The 15,933-nt window shown below is 37.6% G+C and overlaps 1 protein-coding gene and 1 pseudogene across 5 annotated transcripts in view; one reads left to right on the forward strand and one right to left on the reverse strand.

The window, feature by feature from the left end:
- Positions 1–15,933, forward strand: part of NUP153 (nucleoporin 153) — a 76,963-nt gene that overhangs the window by 6,787 nt on the left and 54,243 nt on the right. For all 5 annotated transcript variants that reach the window (XM_034660280.1, XM_019807727.2, XM_002926986.4 and 2 more), the window contains exon 2: positions 6,650–6,875. In XM_034660280.1, coding sequence (XP_034516171.1) covers positions 6,650–6,875 — 226 coding nt within the window. The remainder of the gene's footprint in view (positions 1–6,649; positions 6,876–15,933) is intronic.
- LOC105241040 lies at positions 5,875–6,260 on the reverse strand (annotated as a pseudogene).

The following is a 15,933-nucleotide window of genomic DNA, read 5'->3' on the forward strand; positions in this document are numbered from 1 at the left end:
ATAGTCATGGTAAGGAGTTGGCCATGTAGGAAAGACGTCTCTGGTAATTCTGAGATTACAAATTGGTGAAAAGATACACAAGAAAAGAAAGTCTTTTTCATGACAAGTTCTGAGTTAGGATTGTGGAAGAGCCTTGCCCCATCTCCACCCTCTTTCATTAATCTTAACGCTGGTTAAAAGAAATTTGAAAAGCTAATATAGTCACAGTGTCTTACACATTGAATGTGCTTCATATGTATTTAGTGTTGAATTGGGTTTACTTCTGGCCCCCAGATTATTTATTGTAAATATCAGTGGTATTTTTGGCATTTTTTTTTTTTTTTTTGCCATGTTTTGCCAAATGAAGAACCTTTAGTTCTTGGAAAGAAAAAACTCAGTCCACATTTAAAGATTCACTCTTAATCTTTGAAATTAAGTTCATTATTTATGATTACCTAGTGTAGACTTTTCTTTAGGGTTATAAGGAGTATTTAAAAAATTTTAATGCCCCATTTGTTTTGTTGATTTTTCTAAGCTCTTCATTTTGCTTTCTTTGGCTACCTTTCTGCTTTTCTTCATTTAGTTGGCTTTGTGTTATTTGTCATTCCAGAGAATGGTTCCGTTTTCCCATACTCTTGGATAGCTTTCACAAGTTGTTTTTTTGGAGGAAGGGCTATTAGTATGGGAACAAAAATTATATTTTCTTAAGGTGAAACTATTACACCAAGAAAATGTATTATTAATTTTGAATTCTAGATTTGCTGAAGTCATTTGTAGCAGTTTGCACAGAATATTCTTAGTTGGGCATAAGAGATTGCTTGAGCAGTGCAGTTGTGGAAAAGTTTTTTTTCTTTTATTGCAGTTGTAGATAGATTAAAACAGTGCATCAGCTCCTCTGTGCACTGTATAGAAGCGTGCCCTGTCCTCAGAGATGCTGCACTAGTGGAGCCAATGGACAGACTACTTATTATCCTGCTTGACAAATTGCTATCGTGTAGAAAGTACAGGGCACTAGTGGTGCATGTAAGGGGGTGACTGTCCCAGACTTGGAGGATCAGAGAAGGTTTTCTGTGGAAAACTGACATCAAGTTATAATGGTGGCAGTTTTGCTTACCACTGAAGCCTCTGAAAGTAGAGAAGTTAATCTGGTAAAGTAGGACTTAAATATTCACACCCTTAGTAGACCTTTACTCCGTGTACCTCTCTTTCCTTGTCAGGGTTGGTTTGTTTGGTTTTTTTCCACTTAATATCATAAAGTGGTTTTTCTTCAGGTCCATGTAGGAAGCTGATTTGCCTCATTCCCATAAAGACCTGAAACATTTCTCTTAAGAACTCCAGAAAATGTAGACCTTCTTTAGTAATAGCCATCAGAGGAGCTTTTTCTTCCATAAGAAAACTACTTTTCCCCTTTTCTACTTTCTTCACTCTCACTTTTCCGTTTAGTGGCTGAAGTATCCGTTGGTACTTCAAAACTCTTAAAAAAAAATTGCTAGGCAGGGAAGTACCTCTCCAAGTCTCTTTGATAGACAAAGTCCCTTATCTTTTTATAGTTTACCCAGTTCTGTGCATAATCATATTTCTATTTTCCCTAACAGTTTTTAAAAATTCTAACATCTGGTAGTTGGTTATTTAATGTAATGAAGTGTGTTAAATAAGTCTTTTACACTGGAAGTAGTTTCAAAAATAGGCTTTTATGTTTACTGCTGGTTTGATTTTCAGAGTTGATATTATAAAGTAGGTATTTACAAAATTGATATAATGGTATGATGTATTCGATAATAAGATAATCATAGAAATAGGGTGATCTTTTAGGTAAAAACTTTATATCATAGTGAAACTTGTAGGACAATTACGTTTACCATGGCCTTAATTGGGAAACAGGTCCCTGAGTTTTAGATGATTTTAGTACACTGGTTCTCAAACTTTAATTTGCACGAGAATCAATCACCTCAAGAGCTTGTTAAAACAAATTTGCATTTCTCACTTGCTCAAAGGTGACACCAGTGCTGCTGATTTGAAGACTTTAATTTGAGATCCACTGTTTTAGTCCTTTTATAGTGACTAGATAGGTGTATAAGCTACAGACCAGAGGATCACACGTAGGTTCACACACACACACACACACGATTAAAGCGGAATTGTAAAAGATTCAAATAGTTATTTAAGGCTTATTAGATTTTGTATTTATTAAGGTTACCAGAACCTTAGACAGCATGTGCCAAGGACGGTCCTATATTTAAGACTTTACACTTTTTGTTCCCTCAGTCTATAATAGTTCACTAGAAGTATGCGTGGCTAGGTCTTTGCTTATATAAAGTAACTACCTGTTTTGCTCCGGTGCTTTATTTTTATTCATAGCATTGAACCACCATATTATGTGTTCATATTCTATTTACTGGTGTGTTTGCTTCCAGAGAGCAGGAACTTGTTTCTGCTGTCTCCCCACTGTTGCTTGCCTGACATGTAGTGTGTGATCAGTAAGTATCAATTGAATGAATTGAATGAACAAAACAATGTGTCTACCTTTGTAAGTTAGACAAGATTCTAAAATATTTTACAGAGATAAAGATTGGATGTAACTTTTGGGTAATATGAATGCTTCCCCAAGTGTTGTACGTGTGTTCCTTTGTTGATAAAGCTACATGGACTGACTCTTTAATTTTCATGTTCATTAGGAAAAAAAATTAACAAGTAGCACTGCTTTATCAGTTAGGAACCCTACGAGAAACAGTTCATTCCAGATGGCTCAACTGAAATTATCTTTAGAAAGAGTCTACATAGAGATATGCTGGTGGTTAAAGGAGTAAATACTGGATAGCAAGATGCCCAGAAATTAGCAGTAGTGGGAAGCTGCTACTCTTCCTAGGACTGGAAGGATAAAGAAGAAATGGTGTAGCTGGAGTGGAGGAAGGGCCGCCTGGCTGGAGCAGTAGTTTTAGAGGTGGGGCCCTTGATCAGAGGGGAAGCATGAGAATGACTTCTCTTTCCTCCTTTCCATAATCTCTAGTATCTCCTAGTATTTTGTGGGCCAATCCTACCAGAACCCAATTTGGTGGGATGGCCCGTCAAGGATGGAGTGAGGGAAGAGCAAGTGAAGACCAATACAGCATCAACTCTGTGATTTGATAGGTTTTATTGTGTAGGAAGAACTAAATTTATTGAGAGAAATGAATGGATAGAAAGAAAACCATTAATAATAGTACAGGTTAAAAGCCGTGGCTAAAGTTTGGGGATCAGTGGGAAAATGTTTCTATAAGCTGCATTATATTCAGCACAGTCCACTCTAAGATTTGTTTTTCTTATTAATTCTAGAGTATTTTATAATATATTTTAATTACTGTCTGAGTAGTGTTTCACATGTATATGTTTTCCAGATAACTCTTAGGACTTAAGTGTACATAATTTTTATTTCCCTCCTACAGAGGGACCTTTTCCCTAAAATGTATTGTAATTTCCTGAAATGCATCTAATTTCCTGATCTCTTTAACTAGAATGTTCATTCTCAAACTTTAGCATACAGAGGAATCACTTGGGAAGGTCTGTTAAAACAGGTGAGCCCTGTTTTTTCTGAATTTAGTAGGGCGGGGAGAGGGCTTGAGGGGTTGCTGGCATTACCAGTAAAGGGACCACACTTTGGGAACCATTACATGAGAGTCCACTGAGCTTAATTTTTGTGGTTGCCTTAGGGTCATTTACCCTACAGAGGTATCATGAAGTTAGGCATGTTGGTTTTTATAATGGTTCCAGGTCAGTTTTATCACCTGTGTTTCTTTTTACTGTCAGGATCTTCATGCTGCCCTTTCTTGTGCCACCAGTAACTCTTCTCTCACTCTACTTTTCTCGTACTAGAGCATCTGTGGGCTATGATCAGATACATTGGTTAAATTTTAGTTTAGAAAAGAGAAGGATCCAAGCAAAGTTTATGAACTTTAGTGAGTGAGCTTTATTTTATCCATTTTGACTGTTCAATTTTGTTTACTGATTATTCTCCACAATACCTAATGCTGCCCCAGAAGTGGCCTTTGGTAAAGTATTGTGTTAATTTTAAGTTGTTCTATACTTGCCCCCCCCCCTTTTAAGGTTTATGTATCAGAGAGAGAGAGAGCAAGCACAAGCGGGAGCGGGGAGGGGCGGAGGGAGAAGCAGGCTCCCCTCCGAGCAGGGAGCCCAGTGGGGGTTTTGATCTCAGGACCCTGGGATCATGACCTGAGCCAAAGGCAGACGCTTAACCAACTGAGCCACCCAGGCGTCCCTAAAGATTATTTATTCATTTGAGAGAGAGTGACAAGTGTTGGGGGGGGCAAAGGGAGAGGGAGAAGCAGATTCCCTGCTGAGCAACCCCCCTCCCCCAATATGGGGCTCAGTCCCAGGACCCTGGGATCATGACCCGAGCCACCCAGGTGCCCGGGACTTGCACCCTTAAGTGAGTAGGGACCACAGGGAATCTCTGATGCTTTTAGTAGCCTAACACCTTAGAAATTCACAAAAAACCTTATTTTACATTAAATTCTTGCTATCATGGTTTAGCTAACTTACTGCTTCATATCAAGTATGTGTCTCTTTTTCAAGTTTTGCTTAAATAATACTATATCTTGTCAGAACTTTGCAATCTTTTGAAATATATAGGGAGGGGGTAAATAAATATTTAAGTATAACTAAGTAAAATAATAAATATCATATGTATGTTTTTATAAATACTATATCGTGGGTGTAGTTATTTAATCTTTTTTTTCCAAAGGAACTAATACTGTGTAACATTAGCATTGAGAAGGGGAACAGTGAATGTGTGCTTTTCAGTAGGGAGTCTTTTTTATAGGGCTGCTGGCTTCCTATGTTGCTGGAGAGCTTATATTGTTGTAGCTTGGTTCAAAATTTCTGTTTGGAGAATAGGGGGAAGAGTAATTACATATTTCCCAGTTGTTACCTACACCTTTCAAATAGTAGAGGAAATATTGTTCCAAGTGCCAGGATCAGAAGTGTGTTCCATCTTTTCTGTTGACAGGATATTTCGAGGCTTTTTTGTCTTAGGTTAGCTTTTGGAGTAGGTTTATATATTCTGCCTTGATTTTTAGCTATTGTTTTTTTGTACCTGCCAATTCATGTTTTCCCTCCTGTGATTCTTTCTCTGATATCCTACTACTGCTACTTTATGAAGGAAATCATTGCCTAAGCTTGGTTATCTCACCCCAGTTTGTTTGTTTTTTTTTTTCTCATTAAAATTGCCAGTAATTTAATTATCAGTATGTTTCTGTTATATTTTGGAAATTGTGAAATGCTTTCACCTTATTTCATTTCATTATAATTCTCTTTCAGGTCAGAGTGGGTGTTATTGTTTTACGTAGAGTAAATCAAAGTTCAGGGATGTACTCAAACTTTATCCTAGGTCCTACCAATCCCGAAGCCCATCCCTTACTTTATCCCTAGATAAACCATAGTAGTTGTGTTTGTACCTTAGGCAAGTTACTTAAAAATTCATTGTCTCTCTTCATCCGTAAAGTGGCACTATTAATATCAGCTTCATAAAATTATTGGGAGGATTCAATTTAATATGTATAAAGTATTTAGTGCCTGGCATGTAGCAAAGCTACAGTAAATGTTAATAGTACTGATAGTTGTTGTACCACATTTTTTCCCCTTTAATAGTTGTAATAAAATTAATTCCTCAGATCTGCAGACAGCATTTGATGTAACGAAATTTTCCCATCAAAAAAAATCTTAGGTTATTTATTGAGCTGCTTATGTTGGATTAATTGTTATATGTCTTAAAAATCATTTTTATTTGTCCAATTTCTTTTTCTTTCTTAATGTACAATAAAATAATTGAGGAAGCCATTGAAGGTATCATTTACGTTGCTTTCTTTTTGCAGCTTTGTACCTTTATTTGACAATCAGTGATTAGTTCTCATCCACATTAACTAGATTTTTGAAAGCGGTAACAGGCACATAGGTAACCAACAAATAGAGCTTGTTTGGTGAAACTTCATCCTCATTACATTTTCTGGACAACGGCACATGAATATGGTATGGAACAATCTTTATTCCTTTGGCCAGACAGCTTTGTTGAGCCTGGTGTCGATGTGCACATCTGGAGTTCCTATCTCCTTTATGGCAAATTTCCGGATCTCTTTGAGTGCCTGAGGGGCACGCTTCCTCAAACCCACTCCATTGACGCGCTTGTGAATGTGGGTAGTGTTTTCTCTGGTCACTACCTTGTTGATGGCAGAACGGTCCTTCTTGCCACCCTTCTTTGCAGGAGCCATTCTGCCGGGCCCTGATGGGAAAGGAAGTGTTACTTCTTTTAAAATGCTTGACTCAAAATAGATGCCTTTTCTCTAGGATTATAATATTTTAGTGCATTATTTTATTACTCAATCTAAAAAGTAATCTGGTTTATTTGATGGTCTGTTGTTTAAGAGTTAGAATATAAGGCCAGATAGGGCAGTTACTGACTCATGGATGTATGCATATAGAAGAAAGAAAAAAAGTAGGAATTTCGTAATGTCTATAGAATTTGTAAAATACCATCATGTCAGCATTAACTCAAATAACTGAACTTTAGGAAACTTTGTTGGAAGTAGTCATGTTTTGCTTGATATAGCTTTCTGTAATTAGGTACATATTTGAAAAGATAAATTTCTAAAACTGCCTTATGTATTTCTTCCTCCAACAGGGCATTCTTAGCAGGGTTACAGAATCTGTTAAGAATATTGTGCCAGGATGGCTACAAAGATACTTCAACAAGAATGAAGATGTATGCAGCTGCTCAACAGACACAAGAGAGGTACCGCAGTGGCCAGAAAATAGAGAAGATGATCACCTGGTATATGCCGATGAGGAGAGCTCTAATATTCATGATGGGAGGATCACTCCTGAGCCAACAGTCAGTAATACAGAAGGTACAGAGAATGTGAATATTTTGTCATGTGTGATAGGTTTTCATAAATCTCTTTATATTACCTGGTTATAGTACATTTAATGGGGTTAGTACATGAACCATGTAGAAGGAGGGTGATGATCAGTTTCAGATGAGTTATTTATCAGCTTTTGTTTAGTAAGAGAGGATATATCAGTTAAGAATGCAAGCTCTGGGGTTAGACTTGGGTTTGAATTTTCAGACCATCAACTGTCATGTGGCTTTTTGGACAAGAGCATCTTATCTTCTCCTCAGTATCCTCTTAAATTGTTTTGAGAAAAGTAGGTGTGAAGCCCTTCTAATAGTTCTGGCACTAAGGGAGCTCCGTGTAAGTGTTAACTGTTACAATGAAACTGTGATAATGCCTCCCCCAAACTAGAATTTAGGTGTAGTGTAACCACAGTTGGCTCCTGTCATTTCATTAGTTTTAGAATTAAGTGATCCTGCATTTTAGTGGCTTGAACATTTTTTGGATCCTCCTAGAGCATTTTGATGGGGTTTACAAGTATTCAGTAGCTTAAGTATAACCCATGAATATAGCATATTTGGAAATATTAGTCATTTCACTGTATATAGTTTTTACAGATTTTTTGAGATCTATTTCACATACCCATTTAAAGTGTACAGTTCAATGTAAAAGAATGAAATCGGATCACTTTCTAACATCATACACAAAAATAAACTCAAAATGGATTAAAGATCTAAATGTGAGATATATAACCATAAAAATCCTAGAAGAGAGCATAGGCAGTGATTTCTCTCACATTGGCCATAGCAGCATTTTCCTAGGCATGTCTCCTAAGGCAGGGGAAACAAAAGCAAAAATACACTGTTGGGACTACATCAAAATAAAAGGCCTTTGCACAGTGAGTAAAACCATTAACAAAACTAAAAGGTAACCTACTTGAATGGGAGAAGATATTTGCAAATGGTATATCTAATAAGCGGTTAATGTCCAAAATATATAAAGAACTTCTACAACTCAACACCAAAAAGCTCCAAACATTCCAGTTAAAAAATGGACATGGGCCCTGGGTAGACATTTTTCCAAAGAAGACATAAAGATAGCCTACAGACATACGAAAAGATGCTCAGCATCACTCATCATCAGAGAAATGCAGATCAAAACCACTATGAGACATCACCTTAAACCTGTCAGAATGGCTAAAATAAAAAAGACAAATAACATGTGTTGCTAAGAATTTGGAGAAAAAGGAACCCTCGTACACTGTTGGTGGGAATGTAAATTGGTACAGCCACTGTGGAAAACATTGTGGAGGTGGAGTTTCCTCAGAAAATTAAAAACAGCATTACCATATCCAATAATTCCACTACTGGTATTTAACTAAAGGAAAAGAAAACAGTAATCTAAAAAGATAAATGCACTGCTATGTTTATTACAGCATTGTTTATAACAGCCAAGATATGGAAGCAATCGCAGTGTCCATCGATAGATGAATGGGTGAGAATGATGTGGAATACACACATACACACACACACCTGAATAGTACGTGACCATAAAAAAAAATGAGATCATGTCATTTGCAACAACATGGATGGACGTAGAGGGTATTAAGCTAAGCTAAATAAGTCAGAGAAATGAGAAAGACAAAAGCATATGATTTCAGTCATGTGGAATCTAAAAAAAAATGAATAAACAAACAAGAAGCAGAATCAGAATTAAAAATACAGAGAACAAACAAACTGATGGTTGTCAGAGGGGAGGGGGTAAGGAGGTGGGCAAATAGGTGAAGGTGGGTGGGAGATACAGGCTTCTAGTTATGGAGTAAATAAGTCACGGGGATGAAAGGCACAGCATAGGGACTATAGTCAATGGTACTGGTATAGTGTACGATGACAGATGGTAGCTACACTTGTGAGCATCTCATAATGTATAAACTTCTTGCATCACTATGCTGTACACCTGAAACTAATGTAATGTTGTGTGAGAACTTATACTCCAAAATTTAAAAAGAGAAAGTGTTCAATTTAGTGGTTTTAAATATATTCACAGAATTTTTCAACCATCCCCACGGTCAGTTTTAGGACATTTTCATCACCATCCCTATCACCCCCCCAAATCCTAGACCCATTAGTAGTCACTCCCCATCCCAGGCAACAACTGATTTGTCTTTGTCTCTCTGTGGATTTGCCTAGACTGGACATTTCATATAAATGGAGTCAAAGAATATGTGATCCTTTGTGACTGCCTTATGTCACTTAGCATAATGTTTTCAAGGTTCATCCGTGTCGTGGCATGCATCAGAACTTCATTTCTTTTTATTGCCAGGCAATATTCCATGGATATTTATGGATAAAACTACATTCTATTTATCCATTCATTAGTTAATGGACATTTGAGTTTTTCCACTCCTTGAACATTATGAATACTGCCGCCATGAATATTCATGTGCAAGATTTTGTGTGGCTCTGTTTTTTCTTGTGTGTATACCTAGGAGTAGAATTGCTAGGTCACATGGTAATTTTAACATTTTGAGGAATAATTGTTTTCCAAAGTGGCTGTACCATCTCGCTTTTCCACCCATGGTGTATGAAGATTACAATTTCTTTACACCCTCACCAATACTTATTTTTCATTTTTAAATTTTTTTTTAAGTTTTTTTTTTTTTTTTCCTGGTAATCTCTGCAGCCAGTATGGGGCTTGAACTCATGACCCTGAGACCAAGAGCTTCATGTTCCTCTGACCCAGCCAGGCATCCCTTTAATTTTTTTATTATAGCTCTTCTAGTGGGTTGAAGTGATATCTTATGGTTTTGATTTGCATTTCCATGATGACTGATAATACTGAGCATCTTACCGTATGCCCATTGGTTGTTTGTATATCTTTGGAGAAATGGCTATTCATATCTCCTTTTTGCATTTTTAATTGGGTTATTTGTCTTTCTGTTGTTGAATTGGAAGAGGTCTTTGTATATTCTAGATATAAGTTCCTTACCGTTGTAGGGTTTGCAGATATTTTCCCCCTTCTGTGGATTGTCTTTTTTACTCTTGATTGTGTCCTTTGAAGCACAGAAGTTTTTAATTTTGTTGAAGTCCAGTTTATCTCTCCATATTCTTTTTTCTGTGTGTGTGTGTGTATATATATATATACACACACACATATATGTATATATATATATATATACACATTTCACTACATGCTGTAGCTTATTTATAATTATAAAAGTTTTCTAATGAGGTGTTGAATTCTTGTCTTGCCTAAATAATTGATGTGGGTGTATGGCCTGTTAATTTTGGTGGACATAGTAACGTCTTTTCCTGCCTGATTTGCTTATCGTGAAACCTAGTGAGAGTGAAATGGGCCTGAAAGAATGAGTCTCTGTGTATACAAATGGCCTACCTAAGTTTTCTTAGTAATACTCAGTTTGGCTTTGTCTTTAAATGTTTGCTTATTTTTTATTAGAATAACTTAGGAAGTTTTAGTGTCTATACTTGGGACAGATTTCTTTCAAATACATTACCAGCAACCGCCTTGAGGCTTTATCTGGTAGGTCTACGCTGCCTCCATGTCATTTTTTTCCCTGGGTGTTGAAGAGGACCCTGGCTTCTCTTTTCATTAGAGACTTCTGGTATTCCCCAGCCTATATCCACAGTGACTGACACTCGTTTCCATCTTAATGAACATGCTTTTGAGGATTAACTAACTTGAAGAATTAATTCAGGTCAGGTGCAAGATAAAGGGAGTGTTTCTCATTTTATATCTATAAAGTTCTTTTTATGTGTGTTTGTATTTTCATTAAAATAATGGAATTAATTTAGTGGTTTGCCAGGGTCAGTTCCAACTTGGATTTTATTCATTATGTTACTAAGTTTATATCATAGCTTTTCTGTTACATGTATAGTATACATACGTTTGTGAGTTAGCTTCTAAAATTACCATGGAAGATTTCAGACTGTGCAAGTAAGGAGGATAGTACAATGAAACCCCCATGTACCCATTACCTGGCTTCAAAGACAACCAGCTTATGGCTGATGTTTTCTCTGTTCCCACACTTACTCACCTACTTTCCCACCCTAACTCCTCTAATTACGTAGAAGCAAATCGTGAGGCGCTTCTTGATACTAATTTCAGGAACTTGATAGCATTTCCCGCCTCGTTCTTATCTTAGATCTGACTCCAGCTCCTATCTTTTTTTTTTTTTTTTTTTAAAGATTTTATGTGTTTATTTGAGAGAGCGCACAAGCGGCGGGAAGAGGGAGAGGGAAAAGCAGGGAGCCTGATGAGGGGCTCTGGATCATGACCTGAGCCAAAGGCAGATGCTTAACCAACTGAGCCACCCACCTGCCCCAGTCCTTTGTTAGCTCCAGAAAATTCTTTTCTCACAGTATTGCATTATTCAGTAGTTGTAATCACATAATGTGTGATTTAAAGTACCACTGATAACTCCCCCAGTGTGATGAATATAGATCTTACTAGGTAAAGAACTGTTTGTTGACTCTGAAACATTACATTTAAATTTGACCGTGCATTCTCAAAAAACAGCTTAGACCTCTCTGCTCTTAAAGTGGTGTCAAATTATTGAAAGCTTAAAATAATTGAAAGTTCAAAGCAGTCCTGAATGTTGTTTACTCAAAATTAATTTTACCAGTGTAACTTTTATATTAATAGTAACTGGAGCTGGAGGGTATTGTGCATTCTTCAAATAGTACAGGGCAGTAAGAGCAGTTACAGGATCTGTGGCCTGTTGAAAATCTGTTCTCTGCAGCTTTCTGCCTGTGTCCTTCATTGTGTTGACTGTCTTAATGATGGTGAGCCTTTGGGTGTCTGGATTTCTTTTGCTAGGTTAGTGGAATCTGAAATAATGTACATTTTTCATCAAGTCAGTCTTTCAGGCCTCTGAAAGATCCCACAATGGCATATCTAGTATACTAGTCAACAGTAGATGAAAGTTGTAGACTGCTTTGTCTAATTGATACCATGTGATTCCAGGTATACTCTGAGAAACTGAGCATTTGAGGCTGATACAAATCTGTAGATGACATGGCCTTGTTTAGTCTTATTATCCCAAACTGTGTTATTTATTGGGCTTGGTTTTGGGGGTGAAGAAGCTCTGTAAGTATTAAAAAGTAGCATTGCTGTTAGCATCATACCTTCAAGTAGAAGTAGGTCATAGTAAATTCCCTTTTCCTTTATAGTTTCTGTGTAAACTAGATTTAGTAGATGTCTGCCAATAGCTAGAAAATTGTCCCCTTGCTTTTATCCTGTAGGATAGACTGATGCGGGGATGAGAGAATGGGATAAGTAAAAAACAGTTTTATGATATAATATACTACAGAATTAGAATACTAAAGAACCTAAGAAACATTTCAGCCTTTATGTATGTGTGTCCTGACTGCGTAAAAATTGAAATAGTATAATGTTTAAATGCCTGTAGATTTAACTGTCAATACCAGTAGATTTTCAAAGTCTGGCCTGTCTCTGTCTTAACTTGAGTGAGCTTGATAAGAAATTACTACATATAGGGGTGCCTAGGTGGCTCAGTCGTTAAGCGTCTGCCTTGGGCTCAGGGCATGATCCCAGGACTCTGGGATCAAGCCCCACATTGGGCTTCCTGCTCCGCTGGGAGGCTGCTGCTTCCTCTCCCGCTCCCCCTGCTTGTGTTCCCTCTCTTGCTGGCTGTCTCTCTCTCTGTCAAATAAATAAAATCTTAAAAAAAAGAAATTACTACATATAAAACAATTTAAATGTTCTATTGGATTTTTAAAATATGGTTTTTCATGAATAGTGATTTTTTTTTAAAAGGTTTTATTTATTTATTTGACAGAGAAAGAGAGAGAGCGTGTGAAAGAGCACAAGCAGGGGAACCAGCAGAGGGAGAGGGAGAGGGAGAGGGAGAAGCAGGCTCTCCTATGAGCAGGGAGCCCGGTGCAGGGTTCAAACCAGAGCTGAAGGCAGGTTGTTTAATCAACTGAACCACCAAGGTGCCCTGAATAGCGATTTTTTTAAAAAAAAGAATTCTTTATTGCTGTTCTTGGTACACCTTACTTTAAAAATAATTACTATTTTTCAAAAATTATTTGTTAATTGTAGAATATAACAATATTTACCATTTTAGCCATTTTTTTAAAAGATTTTATTTATTTATTCGACAGAGATAGAGACAGCCAGAGAGAGAGGGAACACAAGCAGGGGGAGTGGGAGAGGAAGAAGCAGGCTCATAGCGGAGGAGCCTGATGTGGGGCTTGATCCCACAACGCCGGGATCACGCCCTGAGCCGAAGGCAGACACTTAACCGCTGTGCCACCCAGGTGCCCCTCATTTTAGCCATTTTTAAGTGTACATACAGTTCAGTGACATTAACTACATTCATATTGTTGTGTCACCATCACCACCATCCACTTCAGCTTTCTTCATCCTGTAAAACTGAAACTCTGTACCCATTAAATATTAACTCCTCATTCCCTCTTCCTTCCAGGCCCTGGCAAACACCATTCTACTCTCTGTGACTTTGACCACTCTAAGTACCTAATCTGAGTAGAATCCTACAGTTTTTTGTCCTTTTGTTGACTGGCTTATTTCACTTATCCTAATGTCTTCAAGATTCATCCACGTTATGCCATGTATCAGAATATATTTCCTTTTTAAGGCTGACTAATATTCTGTTTATACCACATTTATTCATTTGTCAGTGGATACTTAGGTTGCTTCAACCTTTACTGTGAATCATACTGTTCAGAACATGATTGTATTAATCTCTTTGAGACCCTGCTTTTAGGTTTTTTAGGTATATACCCAGAAGTGGAATTGCTAGGTCATATGGTAATGATGTTTTTAATTTTTCCTGAAGAACGGTGCTACTGTTTTCCACAGCGGCTGCGTCATTTTACACTTCCTACCACTAGCGCAAAAGGGTTCTATTTTCTCCACGTTCTTGCCAACGTTTATTTTCTGTATTTCTGATAGTAGCTGTCTTAATGGATGTGAGTGGATTGCATTTCTCTGATGATTGGTAATGCCGGGCATCTTTTCTTTTGCTTCTTGGCCATTTGTATATCCTCTTTGGAGAAACATCTGTTCAGGTTCTTTGAAGTTTTTTTAAGATTTTATTTACTTATTTGGGGAGGGAGGGAGGAAAGGGAAAAGGAGAGAGAATGTCAAGCAGACTCAGCACAGCGCCTGATGCTGGGCTCACTCTCATGACCCTAAGATCATGACCTGACCCGAAACCAAGAGTCGGATGCCCAACCAACTGGGCCACCCATGCACCCCTCTTGCCCAATTTTTAATCAGGTTATTTGATTTTTTTTGTTGTTGTTGCAGGAGTTCATGCTTATATATTCTGGATAACCTCTTATCATATATATGATTTGCAAATATTTTCTACTGTTCTGTAAGTTGCCTTTTTACTCTGTTGATTATGTGTTTTAGTGCACAGTTTTTTTTTTTTTAAGATTTTATTCATTTGACAGAGAGAGCACAAGTAGGCAGAGCGCAGGCAGAGATAGAGGGAGAAGCAGGCTCCCTGCTGAGCAGAGAGCCTGATGCAGGGGTTGATCCCAGGACACTGGAATCATGACCTGAGCCGAAGGCAGAAACTTAACCAACTGAACCACTCTGGTGCCCCTAGTGCACTATTTTAATATAGTCCCATATATCTCTTTTCCTTTTGTTGCCTGTTATATCTAGGAAATCGTTGTCAAGATCAATGTCATGAAGCTTTTCCCTTCTGATTTCTTCTAGTTTTATAGTTCTGGATCTTGCTTTTAGTTCTTCAGTCCATTTTTAGTTAATTTTTGTATATGATGTAAGAGAAAGGTCCATTTCCATTCCTTTGCATGGCTATCCAGTTTTCCCAAAACCATTTGTTGAAGAGACTGTCCTTTCTCCATTAGAGTAGTCTTGGCACCTTTGTGGAAGATCATTTGACCATATATGTAAGGGTTATTTCTGGGCTGTCTGTTCTGTTCTGTTGGTCTATGTGTCTGTCTATATGCCAGTACCACACTAGTTTGATTATTGTTTTGTGATTAGTTTTGAAATCAGAAAGTGTGTGAGACTGCCAACTTTACTGTTCCTTTTCAAGATTATTTTGGCTTTTAAAGGGTCTCTTAAGGTTCCATAAGAATTTTAGGATGTATTTTTCCATTTTTGAGAAAAATGTCATTGGGCTTTTGAAAGGCATTATATTGAATCTGCGGATTGCTTTGGGTAGTATTGACATGTTAGCAGTATTAGTTCCTTCGATGTAAGAACGTGGATGTCTCCATTTATGTCTTAAATTTCTTTCAGCAATGTTTTATAGTTTTCATTGTTCAAGTCTTTCACCTCTGGTTAATTTCTTTCTTTTTTCTTTCTTTCTTTTTTTTTTTTTAAGATTTTCTTTATTTGACAGAACTAGAGAGCACAAGCAGGGGGAGCAGCAGAGGGAGAGGGAGAAGCAGGCTCCCTGCTGACCAAGGAGCCCAATGTGGGGCTCGATCCCAGGACCCTGGGATCATGACCTGAGCCAAAGGCAGACAGTTAACTGACTGAGCCACCCAGGCGCCCCTCCTGGTTAATTTTTAAGTGTTTTATTCTCTCCGATGCTGTTGTTAATGGCATTGTTTTCTTTTCTTTTCTTTTTTAATGTTTTATTTATTTATTTGAGAGAGCGAGAGAGCAGGAGAGTGGGGTGAGGGGCAGAGGGAGAAGCAGATTCCCTACTGATCAGGGAGTCCGATGCGGGGCTCGATCCCAGGACTCTAGGATAATGACCTCAGCCGAAGGCAAAGCTTAACCAACTGAGCCACCCAGGCACCCCTAGAATTGTTTTCTTATTTTACTTTTCAGAATGCGCATTGTTAGTGTATAGAAACACAACTCATTTTTATGTATTGGTTTTGTACATCTGCTACTTTGCTGAATTTGTTTATTCCAGCAGTGTTTTTGTGTGTGTGTGTGTGTGTAATATTTAGAAGTTTCTACGTATAATCTATATCATTTGTGAATTAGGGATATTTTACTACCTCCTTTCTAATTTGGATATCTTTCTTCTGCTTGCCTTACTACTCTGGCTGGAACTACCAGTACTGAGTTAAAC

This window comes from Ailuropoda melanoleuca, chromosome 5 (genome assembly GCF_002007445.2).
Source record: "Ailuropoda melanoleuca isolate Jingjing chromosome 5, ASM200744v2, whole genome shotgun sequence".
NCBI lineage: Eukaryota > Metazoa > Chordata > Mammalia > Carnivora > Ursidae > Ailuropoda > Ailuropoda melanoleuca.